The sequence below is a fragment of the Ailuropoda melanoleuca genome, chromosome 16, assembly GCF_002007445.2.
Source record: "Ailuropoda melanoleuca isolate Jingjing chromosome 16, ASM200744v2, whole genome shotgun sequence".
NCBI classification, from domain to species: Eukaryota; Metazoa; Chordata; class Mammalia; order Carnivora; family Ursidae; genus Ailuropoda; species Ailuropoda melanoleuca.
The window spans coordinates 42,974,680-42,996,365 of NC_048233.1; the positions used below are offsets into that span (position 1 = coordinate 42,974,680).

General features: G+C 43.3%; 1 protein-coding gene across 1 annotated transcript; it reads left to right on the top strand.

Moving 5' to 3' along the window:
- On the top strand, positions 1-21,209 carry PCBP2 (poly(rC) binding protein 2). The gene is made up of 15 exons (XM_034644791.1): positions 1-102; positions 2,469-2,611; positions 3,191-3,214; positions 3,306-3,338; positions 3,701-3,817; positions 5,619-5,804; positions 6,401-6,439; positions 7,477-7,551; positions 9,404-9,496; positions 10,659-10,700; positions 11,962-12,034; positions 12,540-12,578; positions 13,515-13,570; positions 14,510-14,679; positions 20,767-21,209. Exons 2-15 carry the CDS (start codon positions 2,543-2,545, stop codon positions 20,801-20,803), a joined length of 1,053 nt encoding a protein of 350 aa, XP_034500682.1. The 5' UTR covers positions 1-102; positions 2,469-2,542; the 3' UTR covers positions 20,804-21,209.
- The last annotated feature ends 477 nt before the right edge of the window (positions 21,210-21,686 follow it).

Genomic DNA, 21,686 nt, shown 5'->3' on the forward strand with positions numbered 1-21,686 from the left:
GCCCCCCTCGCCTTCCCGCCCGCCCCTATTGTTCCGCCCCCGGCCTCCCGCCCTTCCCCTTCCCGCCCTCCCCTTTTCCCCTCAGTCGCCTCGCGCCTGCAGGTAAGCTTCAAAATTCTCCCTCCGCCCCCAGCTATAGCTCTGTTTCCACTCTTGCCATCTTTCTCAGCGGGCTCCGGTTCTCGTCACGAGCCCCGGCCTCGCGTAGTACCGCGTGAGCGCCTACCCCCTCACTCTGGCTGGCCGGCCATTCACGCGAGGCCCTGGCTCAGGCGCGGCCTAGTAGGCCTCGCGCAAGGCCTACCCCCCTCCCCCCGCCTTTTCCCGGTGGCGGCTGCGCAGGAGTCAAGGAGGGCGCGCGCGCGGTAGGGGGGGCGGCGGTGGATTTGTTGGTTGAAGGGGGTGGGGGGAGGCGATGGCCGGCTTGCTGGCCGGGCGGGTGAGCGCGGCTCCCCGCGGGGGTCAGGCGCTGGCGCAGCCACACGAGGAGGCGCTACTAGTCCGGCCCCTCCCCCTGGGTCGCAGCGCCCCCCCCCGACCGAACCGTTTATTTTTTTTCCCTTCTCTCTTTTCTAGTGGAGGGATGGGGGGGGCATTTTTTAATTGGAAAATGCTTGGATGACCGAGGGGAGGGGGGCTGCGGAGTTAAAGAAAGGGTAAACGGGCTCCCAGTTACCGAGTTATTCAGGACGTTCTCTCGGGGTAACGAATTTTGGAATTACAAAATGCCTGCCGATATAGACCCGGGCCGAGCTATTTATAGGAGAAGGGGTAATGGACTGCAGGATTAACAGCTGGATTCCTGGGATTGGGTGCACTTATATTGACCTAGTCAGGAGAAAATGACAGGGATTTCTTGGATGTTTGGAGTTAGATATGCAGCTTTGTGCCTTAATCACGAAATGGCCTTCTAAAAGATTTTTAGTGTCTTGCCCTTTCGTATTTGCGTTATTGTGGTGTTTGTAAAGTGATTACTGTTACGTTTGAGTGGAGATAAGGAGCTAAACTGCCAATATTTTACCATATCTTATTAAAAAAAAAAAGTCATTCTTACAGACGTAACTCTGTCTCCCCCTTTCCACTCCGCTCCCCTCCCCCCAGCACTGTTGTTTTTCCATGAGTGAAAAGTGTTGAATTCTGGGATTTTGCCAGCAGTTAATTCTGTTTTGAAGATGGGGGAATGAGGTGCCTTGGGGATGCAAAGCCCATCTTTTAAATCATGCTCTGGGGGTAACCATGGGGCAGCTTGCCATAAACAGAATGATCTGGCAGCAACTTAAAAACACTTTTTAAATGTTTAGGGATGCTCTTTGTGTTAGAGCAAAGTTAAAAGGGTGGCTTGTTTGTGAAGGAGGAAAACTAGCTGTAGGAGAGTTCATTGATGTTGAGTTTTGAAGGGGTGGTTGCTAAAAATGTCACTGGAGAAATTTATCAACTTTGGAGAACCTTTTTAAAGCTAATGCTGTTAGGTGCTAAGGAGGTATCCTAGGAAAAGGTATATCCAAAACCAAATTCTCTTCATGTAATTTGTTACTTCAAAACAGAAATATTGGGAACATTGTTTCAGAGGATGGGTGGGGAAAAGCGCTTTCTCTGTAGGAAAGGTTCATTACAGCTGTTGGTTAAAACAGCTATACAATAAATCTTCAGCAATAACAGCTTTATTTTCATTTGTTTCTTTGGAAGAAAGTTTAAGATTTAATAGATTTGAATAGAGATGGAGTGGTAACAAAGGTTAATACACAGAAGGAAAATTTTCAAATCTGAGTGATTATCAAGTTGGGTTGGGAAAGGGGATAGAAGAAAGGACTCAGGCTGTACTTAATGCACCGTTTTCCCAAAGGGGAATATGGAATCCCAGTCTTCATAGAAGGCTTTCAGATACTGCCTTTTTCTGTGAGGTTGTTGATTTAAATCTTACTAAGATTACTTGGTGTCATCTGTCAAGATTTGAAATTTTAATGTGAGATACATTTCAATTTTTTACCTAGAAATTGCTGCAAGTAAGAAAACTTACTGTCCTTTCTAGCTTTCAACCTGAGCTGCTACTTAACAGGGAAGCAAAAGGTCTTTTGCCTCTCTGTAGTTGGTTAGTTTGATGTTTGGCCTCATGATTTCCAGGTGTTTCTGTATCCTGTCAAAGCTTATTCTGCTGAAGGACAAGTGCACATTCAGCAGTTCCTTTACAACCATTGCCGATTGAAGGAATCCTCATCCTGAGAGTCAGCGGAAACCCTACCATTAAGGAGAGCATGCTCGACTGAAAAGTCTCCTTCCAAACTCTAACAGAACCTGAGCTGTAAATGGTTGTCATTAGTGCAGTTGTGCTGGATATATACAAGCTTGCCAACTGATAGGCTGTCATTTAAGGAAAAGAGTCAGAAAACATTGATAATGATGAAAGTGATTTTAGGAACGATTTCTCCTGTTGTTTTCCCTTTCTGATTTTGGTCATGTTTGCATTTCAGTTTTTGGCTTTCACCCCCACCAGTGACCAAAGACTTGACCACTCAAAGTCCAGCTCCCCACTACACTGCTCGACATGGACACCGGTGTGATTGAAGGTGGATTAAATGTCACTCTCACCATCCGGCTACTTATGCATGGAAAGGTATGCACCAGCTTGGGAAATTGGGTCATAGTAACTGCTCAGGGAGAGGCCAGGAAGAGAGGGCATGCATCTTGGAGCTCATCAGATTAGCACTGTGGGGCATCTGGCTTTAGCACTCTTCTCTATCAGTAGATGAGAGTGCAGTGGGAAAATGGACAGACTTTAGTAGGAAGCTCCACTGAGCAGGAAAGGCTTAACTAGAGGATGGAGCCAAAGACTGTCTCATATCTGGTTAATAAGATTTTTCCCGTGGAGGTTGCTGTAGCTTGTGATAAGTAGATTTCCTCTGTCTAGACAATTTTGGGAAACTTTTAAGGCAGGGGATGGGGGGGTGATGTATTTGGTACTTTAAAATAATATATTAGAACACAATAGCATGTAATCACTCCTGCATCATTATTCCTTCAAAATTCTTGGATATCTTCATTTATGTTCTGAGCAAAGAAAAGAAAAAGCCCACACAGTCCCCTTCCCTATAAAGCTTAGTTTTCCCATTACTTTGGACAGTTAAAAATTCCTTTTCATGGTAATGAACACTTCGAGTTTCCTCTTGTTTGACACTAGTTTTCTCCATTGCAGGAAGTTGGCAGTATCATCGGAAAGGTAAGACAGTTTCACTTCAACTCTAATTACTGTTTAGTCGGTCTGGGTTGAAATAGCAGTTGGAGCTCACTCTTGACTTTTCCTCTTACAGAAAGGAGAATCAGTTAAGAAGATGCGTGAGGAGGTGAGTTATGTGGGGGTGTTTTAGGGAGTGTTAAGTCCTTAAAGGCAAAAATTTTCTTCAGTGAGTGATTACGAGGGGCAAGGTCTCCATAGGAAAATGTGGTATTTTTCTGGCTTGGTTATTTGTAATGACATATAGTATGCTGGGAAATGTAGTTCCCGTGTCTCAGTTCATTCAAGCATTAAGGCAGCTTCTGTAGTCTGTTTGAGGACAAACATGAGTAGTGTTTGAAATGATGCTGAAATTGCCTTGTGTCAAGATAATATATGTAGGAGGCTCCTTGCTTATCTTATGGGGTGGGCATTTATATGTGCTCAGATCTTTTTGTCTTATTTAACCTCTTGGCTTTGTTTTTCATCCAGAGTGGTGCACGTATCAACATCTCAGAAGGGAATTGTCCTGAGAGAATTATCACTTTGGCTGGACCCACTAACGCCATCTTCAAAGCCTTTGCTATGATCATTGACAAACTGGAAGAGGTTTGTTGTTCCCCCACATTTTGCACTTAGTCTTCGTTTTATTTTACTTTAAGGTGTTTTTAAGTTTCATTTTTATTTTATTTAGAGAGGGAGAGAGTGCGCGCACTTGCGCGTGCCCTCGTGGTGGGGAGAGGCAAAGACTCCTCAAGCAGGTTCCTGCTGAGCACAGAGCCCAACGACGATGACGACAAGGTGCTCAATCCCAGGACTCTGAGATCATGACGTGAACCCAGATCAAGAGTTGGCCACTCAACCAACTGAGCCACCTAGGTGCCCCTCCCCACTTAGTCTTCTAAGTGCTTCTAGATAGCTTAGTGATTTTCTGAGAACTTCAAGAACAGAATGGATTATAAATATCTATGAATGAGTCCTTTGCCCTCTCCCGCCTTCAGTGTCCCCAAAATTTGGCCATTAAGTCACTTGAATCATCATAACAAATAGCTTGACTATTACCAGGGACTCAACGTAAAAAAAATTGTGTGAAAAACTAGTATCTTTTATTTTCATTTTTTGACCGACAGTTTTGAAGGTATGACAGTACTGAATTACTAAGCGTTACGTCCTCTGATTTATAGTTGAGTGAACCTAAATGTGCTTTTTTTTCAGGTGCCTTGGTGAACACTACTATATACTATAAATACAGATATCTTTAAACTTTGGGCATAGTTACATTTTTAAGACAATCAGTCTGGTAATGTTGTGTCAGACTTATACTTGAAGGGAGGGAATATGTTTTACAGGTTATCAGAAGCAAAATATCAGTGCCAGAGGTTTTTTTGGCAGAGAGAAGCTTTTTTTGTTCACCAAGATACCTCAGCCTTCAGACACTGAACCACCATTCCCCTAGGTCTTTTCTTCAGCCTCCTCCCCCTCTTCAGTAGTGCTGCTAATCTTGCATTTGACACCACAGGCAGGGGAGAGCTGTTGGCCGCTGCTTGGGTTGGTGGTTGGATACTTAATGGTGCCTGAAGTTTTATCATGGCCAAGATCAGAAATGTTATTTTTTGACCTGTAAGGCCCTGCTAATCCAGAGCCTGAAGCTTAAAAAACATTCAGAAGATCTGTTCATACTTAAACATGTTCTTGACTTTAAGGTCTTATGTTTAAGCACTTTCCAGGTCTAGCTACTATGTAGAGATTAGGCTGAGAAGTGATGTTTAAACCACTTAATCCTCAGGAGGCTAAATTTAACTAGGTTAAAACCATGACTTTTTGGATGTAGCATATTATGGGAAAGATGGTGGGCTTTGGAGCCAGTATAGTCTTTTAATTCCAAATCTACAGCTTTTTGGATGTGATTGGGGCGAGTACTCGGCTCAGTTGCGTTGTCTGTATAAAGGTGATGTCACCAAGAAATTAAAGTAATGATATATAGAAGTACACAACCTAATCTTCCCAGTTTTCTAAGAGGACCGAATTGGTTCTTCGAATATTGGGTTGCATTGTTTCATCTTTCTCTTAATATTTTATTTAATTTTGACTTTGGTATTATTTTATTTTGCAGTCAGCTCTAATTTCCAGAACTAATAATCACTCTTCTTCCTACCAAGCCCCTCCCCCCTCCCGTCTCCATGAAGGAAACTATATTTAGCGCTAATTCTGAGAAAGTTTGTAGGTGTTTTTATCTTTTCAGAAATAGTTGTTTGGGGGCGGGGGGAGGCAATATTTGAACTTTTGCTGATGGTAGATCATGACATAATATGTCCCTTATAAAGTTAAAACAGTTCTGTTACAGCAGTTATGGGTCCCAGGGATCTGCTTAAACTTATATTCTTTTGTTCTGATGAATTTCTTTTTGAAGGACATCAGCAGCTCTATGACCAATAGCACAGCTGCCAGTAGACCCCCAGTTACCCTGAGGCTGGTGGTCCCTGCTAGTCAGTGTGGCTCTCTCATTGGGAAAGGTGGTTGCAAGATCAAGGAAATACGAGAGGTTGGTAACTTTTGTGGTCTTCAAAATGTTTATTCTAAATGTGGCTTTCTCAATTAATAGCTCTTAGTATGGCTAAGGAAAGTTCACATTTGAGATGAAGATTATTATCAGAGTAACAGTCCTAGATGATTACAATTTGCGTATTGGGAAGAAAAGAATTGTACCATTGGTACGTACGTAAAAATATGTAAGGGTTTGTTTGTTTGTTTGTTTGTTTTTTTAAGATTTTTTATTCATTCATTTGACAGAGATAGAGACAGCCAGTGAGAGAGGGAACACAAGCAGGGGGAGTGGGAGAGGGAGAAGCAGGCTTCCCAGCGGAGGAGCCTGATGTGGTGCTCGATCCCAGAACACTGGGATCACACCCTGAGCCGAAGGCAGATGCTTAACATGCTTAACGACTGAGCCACCCAGGCGCCCCGTTTGGTTTTTTTTTAGCATTCCATATGTCCTAATAAGTCAGAAGGTTAACCAGAATTTCTTGTTTTGTTTTTTTTTTTTAAGATTTTATTTATTTATTTAACAGAGACACAGCCAGCGAGAGAGGGAACACAAGCAGGGGGAGTAGAAGGTTAATCGGAATTTCTAACTTGAATATGATCTGTTTCCTTTTTTTTTTTTTTTTTTTTTTTTATTTTTTTTTTTTTTTNATTGAGTGTGTGAAACAGATCTGCGTGGTCATGTTGGAGGTAAGCCCTCAGGCTCATGCTGAGAATGGGGGGAGGGTGATTCTAGGGAGACAGACTGATCTATATTTAGTAAGACTAGAATTAGGTGAAGCTGTTAGAAGCTTCCAGTGGGGGTGGGGAAGAGGTTCCCTGAGTTCATATTTTCCTCCCCCCAGCTTTGACTTTTCTTATAGTCTGAGCAAAAATAGAAACTGGTAAGCAGCAGTGATCTTTCGGTTTACAGCAATTCTAGCAGGGTTGGTAGGGGAAGATTCACTTGGACTGAGTGGACAAAAGATGTAACTGGGTTCCTGAGAAGCTGAGTTAAGTTTCCTTTGTATTATAGTATTTTTGCTGTGTGCAACTTCAACACATTCTTCAAATTAATTTCTGTGTTTTAAGGCAGGGTTATATTGAAGATACTTATATAAGAAAAAAACGTATCCATAGTGGTGTTTTGGAATGACTTATAAGGTCCCTGGTAGCATATGCAATTCAGTTAAAATAAGAAGAGCAAAATTAAGGGAAAATAAACCTTCGTAGAATTTATGGAATTGGTCCCATGTTCCATGAGAAAGTAGAATTTTCAAAGAGTTTAGGAAAATGTTGACTGAACCTTTGAACTATTTCTTGACAGTGTCTATATCCTAGGCGTGATATTGGGGTACTTTATTTCCTATTTTGGCTTCATTTCTTACATAGGCCAAAATGTAAGATCTTAAATTACCAACTAAACTATATATGTACGCATAGAGGTTTGTCATGTTCATTAGGGTTATTTGAAAACGTGGAAATAATGCGTAAATTATTACAGGGGAATCTGCCTTGGTGAGAATTAGTGTGAGCTGTGTAGTCCACGGACCCATCTTACTGCTTTAAAGGCAAATAACTGCAGATGATTTGAGATTAGATCTAGCCAGAGACAACGTTGGTAGGTGAGGGGATGGAAATTAATACAGTTTTTAATTTAACTGATCTGTGTGAGCTTAAGCCACACAGCTGAAGCAGCTTTGAAACCTTATCTCTTTTTGTTTTTTTCCCCTCTGACTCTCTCCCAGTCCCCCCCGAAGGGCGTGACCATCCCGTACCGGCCCAAGCCGTCCAGTTCTCCAGTCATCTTTGCAGGTGGTCAGGTAAGAAAGTTCTTATTGGTGGGCTAGAATGAACAAGGATTATATTTGAAATGTCAACTTTGCCAGCAGCACACCAGGCCACCCTGCATGCTTGCTGAAACCTGTACTCTGGCCATAGTTTGACCTGCTTTTAGTTTTATTTTTTTGTATTGGAGAAAGCTATGAATGCCAAGCCCTTACTTAATTTTTAGCATACAATATGGGAGTTTTGTAGGCACTCTGAAGGGGGAATTTACTTGGTAATTTAAGGTGGATTGGGTTAGAAGAAAGGGTTAAATTGCCTTGGTGTCACTACTTCTCTCCCTCCCCTCCCCCACCCATCCATGGTTTTTTATGTGTGGGGTGTTCTTTAGAGGTCTGAATAAAAGTAGCAAAGAACTGGACCTCGGAAGGAGATTCTGGATGGTGGTCTCAAATTTGGGGGGGTCCTAAACTTGAGTGTCCTACAAACTTCCCCTTCCCCCCACCTCACCTCCCCTACTCCTACCCCTCCACTCCCAAACTCCAGTGAATTGTTCCCCCAGGCTCTTAACCTCATAAACGCTGGTTTGAACCCTCATGGCATAACTGAAACCAGCCGGGGTAAGGGTTCAGTGTGCGAGAATAGAAGGGGGAGAGCATGTTGGGCTGTGGTGCTGTGACCTTTGGTGTTAGAGTAAGAACACCAAAGCACCCCCTTGGCCTCTTTCTACTTCACCCACCTAAACTCTTGATCCTTGGCACGTGGCTTATTCTGAAGTTAGAGTTTTATGACAAGAGCATTTATCAGAACCATGGTAGTTTTATGCTTTGTTGGTTAGTATTTAAGGAGTAGGTAGGTCAGTTTCATAAATGTTGGGGTTCAGGTTGAAATAGTGACCTTCATTTTGGTGGCTGCTTAAGCAAGTGCATTGCTCAGAATGCCTTTTCTCAGTGAGGGGCTGGCCTGCTACAAGCACACTTAATTAGTTCCATCTTGTGTTTGAATCGGGGGAAGCAAACTTGAAGTCCATCTCATTCACATTCTATTTTGAGTTGGCATAAAACTGAACAAGATTTTGGAGACTTAGTTTGTCATGTGTTTCTGGGAGCTTTCACAAGAAATTAATCATGTTGCAGTGTTACCTTGAGACAGTTTAGTATCTTGCTTTGTACAAACCGGATTGGTTTAAAGGGTTCCGTCAGTCTGGATAGTCAGGCAGGGTAAACAAAGGCCCAGAGTCAGTATAGCAAGGAGGCTTAGCCTAAGGAGTTTTCCCTTCTCCCCAGGAACTCTAGGTTCCTGCTCTTCTGGATTCTTCCATTCCCATTTGGGATTATAAAGAGTCCCATGCTGTGTAGCAGCAATCCTTTCTATAATTCTTCATTTCCCTTTCCTTTCTTTTCCTCCTTTTTCCACCTTCCCCTTCTTACCTCTTTGCTTCCCTCCCTCCCTCCCCCCCTTTATTCAGTTGACCACCCTCTAAAGGCTTGCAGCTTCTTTCAGAGTGGCCCTGATTATTCCCATGGGCCTTTTTAAATGGACTGGTTCATGCAGCGTCCACGGATGGACCTGTATCTTTTGTTCCTTTGTGACAAAAGTGGGCTCTATAGGGGTTCAACTTAATCCCACACTGACCAGTAGCTGGCATCAGCTCTGTTGCCCCATCCCTTCATTCTTACTGAAAATAGTCCAATTGTGCAGTGTGATACCTGCCACAAGGTAACTTTTTTTTTTTTAAATTCACTGATTGCAGCTCGTTTCAAATTGTGTCGTGAGCTCCTTTTTAAAGGAAAAGAACAACTTAAACAACTTTTTTTGTGTGAATTTCATGCTGGTGACAAGGTGCCGGATTGACAGCCCTGGAGACTGAAATCCTCTATTTATCCACAGGACAGGTACAGCACAGGCAGCGACAGTGCGAGCTTTCCCCACACCACCCCGTCCATGTGCCTCAACCCTGACCTGGAGGGACCACCTCTAGAGGTGAGAGGGGATGTTCAGTCTCCAAGGCTCACTCAATCCTTCCGCCTCAGCCGAGACTGCCAACACGCGGGGGGCCAGTGGCGCTGGTGATTTTTGTGCTGTGGACACCACCTGTCCACGGGGACCTGGACTGACCCCCCCACCTCATTTCACACAGGCCGCGTAGCTCACCAGATGGTAACACCAACTCTCTTTTTTTTTTTTCTTTTTTTCCTTTTTTTTTTCTTTTTTTCCTTTTTTTTTTCTTTTTTTCCTTTTTTTTTTTTTGTTGTTGTTGTTCAACCCCTCTTCCCCATCTCCCACTCTTCCTATCCCATTTTCACCTTCCTACCCCCACCTGGGTGCACTTTTGGGGGTACTGACCACTGTGATGTGAAAAGCTTCACATCCTGTTAACCAGCCACTCCTTCCCCTCCCTTCCTGTTCCTTCTCCTTATTCCCCACCCCATTGCCCTGAAGACCCAGCTCCCTTTTCGGAGGTTATGGTGTGGGGGGAGGAGGGTGTAGTGGGAGCTGCAAGTGCCTTTTATGGAGGGGAAGGTGGGAGAAGGTGCAAGGTTTAGAACACAGTGATTCATTTTATTTATTTATTTATTTATTTTGCATTCTTGTGGTCAGCTCCCTAGTGTTAGGTACTCAGCTAGCTTCCAGTGCATTTAAGGTCTTTAGGCACATATAGAGAAAAATAAGATAGGGAAAGGGAAGAGTTTCAAAACATGCCACATAGGTTTGTGCAAATACAAATCATTCATGTCACCATGACTGGTATATAAGGGTTTGGGGTGGTTGAGGGAAGAGACCATTTTCCTCCTAGGCTGTCTTGTATATAGGGAAAAAGAAGGGGGTTTGGTCAATCGAGGCATTGCTTAATCCCACTTCCCACCTTTCCATTAAGAACCAAATGTGTATTTTGCCTTTGATTACAGGGAACATGGCTCCCTTCATAGGCTTCCTGGAATAAGGCATCATATTTAGGTTTCAAAGAAGGCCAACTCAGGTCTGACTGTGTTTGCGAGATACCATCTACTGCCTCAATCTCTGGCCTCCCCCATCTCTAGTTGAACTCTGGCTTCCTGGCTAGTTGAAATCTGTCTCCCCTTCTCCCATTGGGTGGCTGTCCGTGATTGGTTTTTTAATAGGAACTGTTTTCCTCCTTTTGTAGGCCTATACCATTCAAGGACAGTATGCCATTCCACAGCCAGATGTAAGTTTTGTTTTCACTTCTTGTTTTGAAAAGCTCCCTCTCCCATCCAAAATTGTGTCACTCTTCCACATAGGCAGAAGTGAGTTGGGTCTTAAACATTTACAGTATTGTTTTCCTCACAAGGTGAATCTCATATTTGGGCCCTTAAATAATCTTTAATGAGGGCCACTGTAGCACCTTATACGCCTTTGAATTCAGCAGATTATTAGATTCTGCTCTACCCCATGTTCCAGAGTATTCTATATAAAAGAGAAGTGTTCTGTGGTATATTGTCATTTGTTATTCCAGGGCACAGTTTAAATTGACAGTGGACTGACTGTGCATCTCTTCGTAGAGTCCTTTACATTGGGGAGGAGGGATGGGGAGGTTGAGTTTTTTCTCCGGGGACTGCTCAATTTGAGGTGACAATTTAAAAAGCATCTGAACGGGTGGGAAAGGGGCTTACTTTTGCAAAGGGAGGGATAAAAAGCTGAATATTTGGGAATTCAACTCAAAAAATCTTTCTTGCCACTAAATACTCCTGTTTAAAAGCGCTGGTATTCAGACGTGTGTAAGGGCGTTTCTCTCTGCACTTTACTCCGTCATTACTAACCGTTTCAGGTGCTGAGCGTTAGACTTGGGAAGTTGGGTTTGGTTCTTGGTCAGTGCTTGGCCCAGGAGGGGAAGTAGCCTTGAGGAGGGTTGGGTTGGGTTGGGTTTGTTCTGTTTTGCAACAGCCAGGATAGTTCGTATAGGTGAAGAAAAATAGCTGTAGAAATCTGTTGGGAGGGGGTGGGATTGAGCCCAGTTTGGTTTCATTGTAATCTCTCTCCTCCTTGCAGTCTCCCTGCCCCCTCATCTCCTTCCCTTCTCCCAGTATTGACAGAACCCTGCATGGTGTGTTTCCCCTAGCACCACTGCACAGTTTGTTTACCTAGCCTGTCCGTGCTTGTCCCTGGGGCAACTGTTGCAATGGCTGCAAACACCTTCCTTAAGTAGCCCACAAGGGGATGGTTGTCGGGCAGGTGCTGCTGCTTTTCTTTTCACACACCCAAAGTGCATTCATTCTCTTGTACTGGTGTCCTTTCTACTTCTAACCCTTACCTTCATATTCTGCCCATCTCCAGGATTGTGGTATAAGCCCCCTCTTTACCCTGTGTTGTAGTTTGAGTAGTAGAGTCAATTTTGGGGATCAGGAGCTCTGCATTTTCAAATCTGAATGTGCTTGAGCCCTGGCTCTGTTACTCTTCTAATGCCAACCTCTCCTATTTCCTTCCTGCAGTTGACCAAGCTGCACCAGTTGGCAATGCAACAGTCTCATTTTCCCATGACGCATGGCAACACCGGATTCAGTGGTATGGATACCTCAGTGTTTATTTCTGTAAGGTGTAGTGCAAGACAGAGGCCAGCCCCAAGGTCTCAGTTTGACATCTGTTTAAAACAGAGTTCATTACCCAGCGTCCTGCTGGTTTAAACTTGCCTGTCTTCTATCGCTAAACCAAAGGAGGTAATGTGTTTGTTAACTTGGTTTTCATTTGGGGTGAGTTATTCTTTTATATTTAAAAAAAAAAAAAAAGGCCCTGGAAGGTTTGGGGTGAGGTCTGGGGATGCTTGTCAGGCAAAGGGTAGGCTGATATTTCTTCCCATCCTCACTGCTGCCCCTTTGATCTGATTGGCACCCCCTTTCTCTCCACCAGCTATTCACAGATCTGGGTAGAAAATCCATTTGTGCCAAATTGTGTAGTGGTTTTTGGTTTTGTTTTGTTTTGTTTTTGGGGCTTTTTTTTCTGTATAAGGAATAACTTGTCCGATAGGGTTAGGATGAGACCACCAAACTCATTTTCACTTGTATCTTAACAGGCATTGAATCCAGCTCTCCAGAGGTGAAAGGCTATTGGGGTAATGATTAAAAAAAAAAATCTGTAGTATTCTACTGTTATATTAATAAACTGGTGGGAGTCTTGTTTCACTGCCCATGACATACCAGCAAGACGCACATGGCAGAAAGGAGCTGAGAGAGCAAAGGGGTGGGCCTGGTGCCCCTGAGGGTCCCTTGATGGATCTGGCCAACCCCCTTCTAAAAATGTTGAGTTTAGCAGCCACAGCTGAGAGCAGGACTAGCTTTGAGAATTAGCCAGCCAGCCTGGTCCTGTCCAGGTGTCAGTATTACTGATTGGTATGGGTGTTTGCTGATGGGATTTTTTTTTCTTTTTCTTTGGAAAACAAAATAAAAACCAGAACAAATTACTGAGCAGTTGAGGAAAAGACAGAGAATAAATCTGGAGAAATGAACTTCCCTCACCTGGCTGCCATTTCATTCTCTTTGACCTTCAAGTGTAGGTTAGGATTGGGGGAGGTGTTAATCTGATACAGGTATATTTAAAGCGACTGTGCATGTCTGCCAAAAGTCCATGGTACCCAGTAACAGGCATGATATTGGCACTGGCGCTAGTGAGCATCAGGTGAGATAAAATTGGAACACAGCAGCAGCAGGAAATCCTAAGCAGAAAAGGGGAGCAGTGCAGAAGGATTTGGTTAGATTTTGGTCCTACCACATTCCCTTGCCCCTTGCTTCCATCCCCTTACACCCTAATAGGCTGGGCTTTGCAGGAAATGGCATGAAATCAGCTTTTCTGAGTTTACAGAGGAACCTTTCCAGCATTATTTCTGTACCCCTTTCCCCCCTCTTTCCTCCTTGGAGGCTTCCAAGTTAGTGATGAATCCCAACAGCCAATGCTGGGTTTCCAGTTTGTTTCCTTCTGTTAGGTTAATGTGCAAATCAGTGGGGGTTGGTTTGCTATGCATTGAATTTCCTTGCTCTCTTCTGTCTTTTAGCAGGTTTGGATGCATCTGCTCAGACTACTTCTCATGAACTCACCATTCCAAATGATGTGAGTATAATAGGGTTACATGGGATAAAAATTAGAGTTGATGCAGTGTCATGCCATTCCTAAGAGCTAGGGAAGGAAATGGGGTTTCTTTAGATCCCAAATTAAAATTTTATTTATTTTTGTTTTTTCCCCCCAAAGTAAAATTTTAAAAGCATGTAGAATCTTAAAAACGAATGGGGAAAATGGGTAAACTATTGTGTTGAGGTAATCACGAGGCAGAAAGAACCATTTTGTCTCATATAAATTCCCATTGGCCTTAGTTTCTTGGATGACCTGAAGCCTTATCCTCAAAGTAGGGGCCGTTGAATGTTCTGTCCAACATGGTAGTCACTAACTGCATGTGGCTATAAATTGTGAGAATAGTAAAATAATCTGTTTCCCATTCTCACTAGCCAGCCACACTAAAGGTTTTCAGTAATCATGCGTTAATAGTGTCTACAGTACTTGGACAGTATGAACGTGGACCGATGTTTTACTTTTTCCAAAGGCAAAAGCATTATAAATCAGCCAGAATTTTTATCAGTATATTAAAATGGTAATCATAGCAGGGTGAGTTTAGGCATCTTTCTTTCCAAAAACCAGAGCTCTTTATTTTCGCTAGCCGTGAGAAACTGGTTTGTTAGCATGGTGGCTCTGCTTTATTTTGTCTTTGGATTGATACACTAGGAAATGAGCTCGTGCTCCTTGGAGTCAGTCAGCTGAGAGAAGGCTCTGACCTGTAGTAGTCAGACAAAATAGGGCAAGAGTGGAGATGAAATCTAGAATCAAGTTTTTTAATCAGGAGTAGGCGAGTAGGGGGTGTAGGGTGCAGATAGTAAGTAGTTTCCATTGCCGTTATTGTGGATCCAAGCTATACAAGACTGGAGGGGTGGGATGGAATTCTTGGACCTGGATGTACAACTCTTAATTTTGGTATGCCTTGTTGTTTTTCTTCTTAAGTTGATTGGCTGCATAATCGGGCGTCAAGGCGCCAAAATCAATGAGATCCGTCAGATGTCTGGGGCGCAGATCAAAATTGCGAACCCAGTGGAAGGATCTACTGATAGGCAGGTTACCATCACTGGATCTGCTGCCAGCATTAGCCTGGCTCAATATCTAATCAATGTCAGGTAAGGGTTCCCTCCTACCTTTTGTCTGATTGTTGGCAACAAGTAATGAGTGTGGTGGGGAAAGCTACAGTGTAGTATTAAATGTGGGAATATTTGGGGGATGGGAGTAGGGATGGGTGGAGATGGCAATGAAGTTAAAGTCTAGCCCTACGTTGATCCATTCTTAGTGTAGCAAGCAGAAAAAAGTAACAAGATTGTAATAAATTTGTATTTGGGGAGGGAATAGAATGCTTACATTTGACTTGATGGTATTAGGCATAGAAAGAGTAGAGCAAGTTTTCACTAGTAGGACAGCACTCTGGCTGGAGCACCCATACTGACTAAAGCAGACGTGGGTCTCCTGCTGTACGTGCCCTAGGCCAATATTTTATGGATGGGGTTTAGTCTCCAAAGCGCCCTAATTGGAGTAAGGATAATGAAGTAATAATGTGATGGCAAGGCAGTTTCTTAGAGGCAGCGATTACCATTTATTCTGAAAATACCCATTTTTCTCAAATTGCGAATGTATTCCATTGTTCAGAGCTTGTGGGAAAGGGAGGCACAGGTTTTGGACTATTTCAGAAATACGTAGCCCGTTTTCATTCTCTTTTTTTTTTTTGCCACCATCTCATACCATAACGGCTTCCTGAGGTTTTATTCTCCTCACCCAAACCTGGCTGATGTTATTGCACACACAGCCACAGTGGGGCTAATCGTAGTCTGGTGGGCATCCTACAAGGCATTTCTATTTCTTGCTTTCTCAGCACATGTGCCTCAGTCATGTTCTTAGTTGCTTACTAACATGCTAAGCCGGGGTCAGCAGTCCATTTCCCAGGGGGCGCTTAGCCATCTCTTCTGTGTAGATTTTTGTTTAGTTGTCACTTACCTCTGTCATAACTGTTCAACTTTTGTTGTACACAAAAGGTGTTCTGAGTTCCTGAATCTAGTGCAGGGGAAAGGAATTCATTAAAGTATGAGGTCTGTTTTGTTGTTCTGGTTACACTGACCTTGTATTTATTCCATTGTCTTTTATCTCCTGGTTAAGAATTTATCAGTTCCCCAGTGGTTTTGACTTTTGCCTTAAGCCTTTTAATGCCCTGAGGTATTTACTAGTATTTATGTAGGAAAGACTCTGCTGTGTCTAGATCTGCTTCAGCGACCAAGCACGTCCGATTCTTGTCCGATTCTTCACGTTCAGTGGGAAGTGGTAGTAAGCTGGTAAGCTTTGTGCAGAGGCAGTTTGCAGAGGTTTTTCTTGTTTGTAATTGGGTTATGGGGAGGGTGGGTGTTAGTGGTAAGACTCATGTTCTTGAAAGCTGGGATTGTTTTCTTCTGAGTTGGGTAGGCTCGCCCTAAATATTGTCAGATAGTGCTTAAATAGAAGTGGCTTGCTTGCCCCTAGGTCAGTGTCAACACTGTAAGGCAGCAGAACATCTCCACCTGAGTTGCCTGATTCAGTGGCTCTTCCCAGGATCCTCCTTACAGGACGGCTGGCCATTTATGGTCATCCCGTTTCATGAATCTGTCCAAACTATGGAATTGGGTCACAACTTTGTAAAGCTTCATTTAACACCAAAGCAGAGCTCGTACATGCAGAAAGCTTACTCTCCACTCTGCCATCTTGGTTCAGTTCGAATGTAGACGTGAACTGGTTTTATTACTGCCAGGCAAGAAAGATTTCTCTGCTTTCGGTAATGGATTCTGAGCATTTCTGCTCTTAACTCTGTTCGTCTGAGTCCTTTCTTTATCCCCTGCTTTATGGGTTGTAACGGTCCCTGGACTGAGGTAAACAAAATGGAATCTTAAGAGGAGGGTCCCTGCCCTTGAAGAGTTAATCTTGTGGGGTAGGTTGTCCAGACAGTCTTTGACAAATGCTGCAGCTCTGGCTTAGACACGTGGGCATTTGTTTGTTGCTGGCTATTAGGCTATTTGGACTTTATTTTAGGAGTAGAGGCAGTATTTTTACATTTTGAAATGAATTTTTTGGGAGTGCTTGAGTATCTTCCAGTTCTGTGAGGTCTATGTTAGAAGTATGTTCAGTCAGAAACAAAGGGCTTTTTTCCTCTCCCCCCCCCAACTCTTACCAGAAATGAAACTTTCCTAGTTGTTATCTACACTTCTGTTCTCAGCGTTTTTCTTTGAAAATGCTACATCTTTGAAGTTTTGAAATTAGTGACCTACTTTGGTTTCTTGTCCTTTCCCGTCCTGATATGTTGGTTAGTTAGTTGTAGAAGATGGAAGCACACTTCAACATTAGGGGGGACGTTTCTAATTCTCTAGATAACATTCTACACCTTCACAAGGGATTGGTGGGTGTGAGACCTTTGTTCCTCGTTTGGAGATTGCTATGAATACTCTTTCGTTTTCTACTTTGAAATCATTTCTTTCTGACTTCTGGGATGGAGCCACGTGTCAGATACGTGGACGTGTCCTCTGTGTGATTTCTTTTCGCAGTCTATCAGCTTTTTCTTCACCATAGCAGTTTTAAATAGCTTTGTGGCATGGGATTTGGTAAACTACACATTTTTAGAGGTGGGACACAGACTGAAAGGGGCAGTTTATCACAAGTTGGTATTAGGTCTTCCTAATTTGCAACCAGAGGCACTTAACTGATAACAAGCGGTTTTTGTCCTGTACTTTTTCCCTTTTGTGGTCTTCCCTTCCACCCACCCTTTTTTTTTGTTCCTTTTTTCCTCTGTTACAGTTTAGAAAACGCTAAACCCTCCTCCCAGGCAGCCTCCGTCACGATCCCTGATCACCTCAGCATCAACCTCTCTCAACCCTCCACCCCTTCTTCTTCTTCCTCCTCCACCACCACCCCCTCGCTCGCCACAGCGGGGACCTCCGACGCACCCTCCAGCCTCCCCAACCCTCTTCCGACCGCCCCTTGTGTCTCCAGTCTGCTTGGCATGAAACCCATCCCTCTCCTGGCTCTAAATGTTGTGTCTGCTGCTAAGGGTACCGGGGCTTCAGCCACCGCCACCGCCGCCTCTGCCGTGCCATGTGTAACTAACAAACTGAAAGGCGAGAAACAGAGATTCTCCCCCTACTGATTGAGCATCTTGAGGCAACCCCTCAAGTACTTCTTGGTTCATTTTGTTTTTCTTTGTTAACGTTGGTGAGAACCAAACAATTGTGAGCTTGTGACCGTTTCCTTTTTACTATTTGGGGGCATAATAGGGTGGGGGTGGGGGTAATGGTAACCTGGGGTCAGGGTTAGGCCATTTCATCTGAGTGCCTGTTTCAGAGTCTGACTTGTTGAATTCTTTATCTAGAGCCACAGTTCTTGCTCTTCTTTTTCATTCTGTTACTTTTTTGTAGCTTTATTCTGCATTGCAATATAACAATGTGTTAGGCTCTGTGTTAATGAATAAAAGCTTCTCCGTTAACCCTTTTTTTTTTTTTAAATTCTTTAATGGTTAAGTTATCAGCAGGCCGTCTTGGCCATATTTGTGTTTCTAGCTGTAATAAAGTTGCCACAGTAAGAACTTTAGTTGACTGTGTGCTGTGAAGGGTAAAGGGGTGGGAACGTGTGACCTGTGGCCACTCAGCTAAGGAGTCTGTAGAGCTGACTTGGGCCTGCTTGTGTCCCGGGTTAATTTAGTAGTAGTCCTTTGTCATTCTCCACAAAAGGAGATGGGCCTGGAGCAGGTTACATCCTCAGGGTCTTCCTTAATTGCCATTAAGGTGTTTTAGTGAAGACCAGTTTCTCTGACTTCTCAGATCCCTCACCTTGCCAACAGCAGCGGGTGACAAGGGTGTCCATCCCAAGATTGTTTCCTCTGGTGAGTGGTTACTGTGAGGAGCTTTCACAGAGCATACATACAGAGAAGTTACTTCTTGACCTAGAATGGGGAGGCAAGTTGGAAAAAGTCTAATAAAGTTTCCTGGCTTTTGTCTGCATTTCTCTGAATGAGAAGTATCCCTCTTCCTGTGAGATGGGATAAATCTTGAACAGCCAACCTGTAACATCACTCAGAATTTGACAGGATTCTCCAGTCATCCTAAACCCACGCTGATTACTAAGTCACTTTACCCTTCCTTCCGTTCCCTGCCCCCCCTTCTGTCTCCCACCAACCCTGTCATGAGTAGAGAATTAGAAACTTAGATTTAGAGGGAACCTTTAAGAGCAACTGTAACTTACCAATCCACTCATTTATCAGATTAAAAAAAAAAGCCTTAGAGAATTTAAATTCACAGATCACATGAGTGACTAATCAGCACTAACAACTCCGTGCTTTACTTTTACTCAAGTGCACTTTATCTCCCTGAAGCCTTACTTTCCTTATCCCAAGACCGCAGCTCACTCTCCACAAAAGACAAGAAATGCTGTAGGTATGATGGCAGAAGGCCTCTGATGGGCTTCTGTTCAACCTGAATGCATATGGCTCTTCCTTAGGGCATTAGAGAATTAGTGTAGAGATTTTTTTTTTTTCTGTTGATCTTTTCCTACATCTCATTTGGTTTTACAGTATTAAAAAAAACCAAAAAACAAAAATAACTAATTGCTGAGAGGTATTGCAGTGTGTTATCTCATGGCATTGTGGTCCCTCACTCAGATTTGGCCTGTGAAACTAGTGTTACATGTCCCAAGTCTGCACGAAGGACTGGAGGAGCAGCTTTCTTTTCGTTGTCCAGAAAGTTTCCTCTTGTTAGTTGCTGGTTGCTCCTTTGTCATATGGTCCAGCTCTCCTTTAATAAGCTCTCTCTGTAGTTAGTTAATTTTGCTGGTACCGTCTCTCCCCAGAGACCAGGTTTCTATTTGATCTAATTCTTGATTAGCAGGATTCTTTACCTAATGAGTACTCCCTAACGGAGGGGTGCGGGGAAGGAGGCAGATGTCCTAAGGTGCCACTTGCCACCACGACCTCCAGAGATGCCTGGTGTTAAATTTTTTAAAACTTACTAGGTTCCCCATGTGGTCCTTCTGTTACAGAGTCCTTAGCATGGTATTTCGCTTGTGGGTTTTCCCTTCTTGCCCCCTCTCCACCACCTCCTGCCTCAATCACTGCTTAGGCTGTATATAAATTCTGGATAGTTCTTTTTGAGCTCTTTTTGTTGCCAGAGTGCCATCACCTTCTTGCACGAACTTAATTTTCTTTAGGTCGTAGATCTAAACTCTTTCCAGCAGCTCCTTCCTGAACCTTCACTCCCCACTAAACCCTTAGGTTCAGGGCTTACTGCTTATGTTGCCCTAGGTCAACCTGTTTTGAGATCCAATCAGTTGAAAATCCTCTTGAAATAAATTTATGAATTGAAACAGTCTTAGGCATTTAGTTCTACTCAAAGCGGGAGCTAAGACCTGCTGGATATGTAACAGTCAGTGAAGCAGGCTATAAATACCTAAATAATTTTCCCTCGGAGTTTAGAGTTGGGTTTCAGGACCTCAAATGATATATTTGAGACAGAAAGGCATTGTAGCTCACTGGGTATGTTTGAATGGAGAGTTCAGCTTCAGGAGTCCAAAGGTTTAGGAGCTTCTCCAGTGAACCAAGGAATCGTTGAGACATGTTGGCTTCTGCTTTTTAAGTCTGAAGATGATAGGTTGGTTGTAATTCTTGACTATACTTACTATACTTGCTGTTCCCTTTTTAACACCCCCTAGGTTTAAAACTATATATTATCTCTTAATAGGAATAGCCTTCACAGTGCTAGAGAAACCCAGGACCAAGTCTTTGTTGATCTGTCTCAACGTTAGCCTCACGAGGCTACTTTCAGATAAAGGTTTCCTAAACTGCTTTCTGCCAGTAGCTTCGGAGGAGCTGGGATAAGCTCATCAGTAGAGAGAAGGTGCTTCTGTGTAGTAGGGCCCTGTGAGAGGAGGTTTTAGTGTGTGGCGTATTTTTGGAAAGCATTTAACATCTCCCACAAATATTCCAAAGACCATCATTGGAGGAACACCCACATTTGGTAACCAGAGTCTGTTTCCTTCAGTTCTGGGATGATTTTCCTCAGAAAGCTTGGATTACAGGGGTTACGAGATCATGGTACCAGTTAATCCAAGAAATCTTAAAAATGTCTCCCTTGACATTGAAAGTTTCGGAGGTGAGGTGCAGCTGGGCGTTCAAAAAACTAACTTGGAGTTCTTGTTTTTTTTGTGTGTTACAGGCTTTCCTCGGAGACGGGTGGCATGGGGAGCAGCTAGAACGATGCAGATTGATCCATAATCCCTTTCTGCTGTTCACCACCACCCATGACCCATCTGTGTAGTTTCTGAACAGTCAGCGATTCCAGGTTTTAAATAGTTTGTAAATTTTCAGTTTCTACACACTTTATCATCCACTCGTGATTTTTTAATTAAAGCGTTTTAATTCCTTTCTCTGTTCAGCTGTTAATGCTGAGATCCATATTTAGTTTTATAAGCTTCTCCCCCCCCTTTTTTTTGGCTCATGAATTTTTTTTCTGTTTGTCATGGAACTGTAAGAGTGGAATATTAATACATTTCAGTTTAGTTCTGTAATGTCAGGAATTTTTCAAAAAAATTAAAAGATGGACTGGAGCTTTTTCTTTGTGAATAGAAACTGGATGCCACAGTGATTCATGTGGGTTTTATTCCTGTTGTCTTGCTGTTCTTTTTGCACCTTTTATGCCTCAAAGACAAGGACCCTGCTTGGGTTTTGAATATAAGCCTTTATTCCAGTTAAGATGTTTTCTTCTGTTTTACCACTCCATCTTTTTTTTTGTAGCCCTTGAACCAGTTTTCCCTTGAGCCTACCTTGCAAAGTAACCAAATAGCTGTTGCAAGCTAGCTGTGTGCCCTTTGCCCGAAAGTTCGGGGGTTACATTTACCTAGGACTTGCCTGCAGAGAATAGGCAAGCACTTCCACTGGGTGGGCAGGGGATGAGGGATGTACGTGCATACTGGGGAAGCAGCTGGATGTGTAGGTGTCTGACTGGGATTTGGGTTGCTGGGCATGTCTGTCCCATCCTTGGTCAAACTAAAAACCAGGCTCTTGTTTTGAATAACTGTTCATTTACAGTTCTCGCCATAAGAAGAGTGTGTTTTAACATTTCCTGTTCTCTTACTA

Excerpts from the sequence above, each read along its gene's own strand:
- PCBP2 (XM_034644791.1), top strand. The coding sequence starts at position 2,543 with ATGGACACCGGTGTGATTGAAGGTGGATTAAATGTCACTCTCACCATC. Across the intron at positions 12,035-12,539 it reads TGGCAACACCGGATTCAGTG|GCATTGAATCCAGCTCTCCA; the intron begins GTATGGATACCT and ends GTATCTTAACAG. Across the intron at positions 13,571-14,509 it reads AACTCACCATTCCAAATGAT|TTGATTGGCTGCATAATCGG; the intron begins GTGAGTATAATA and ends TTTCTTCTTAAG.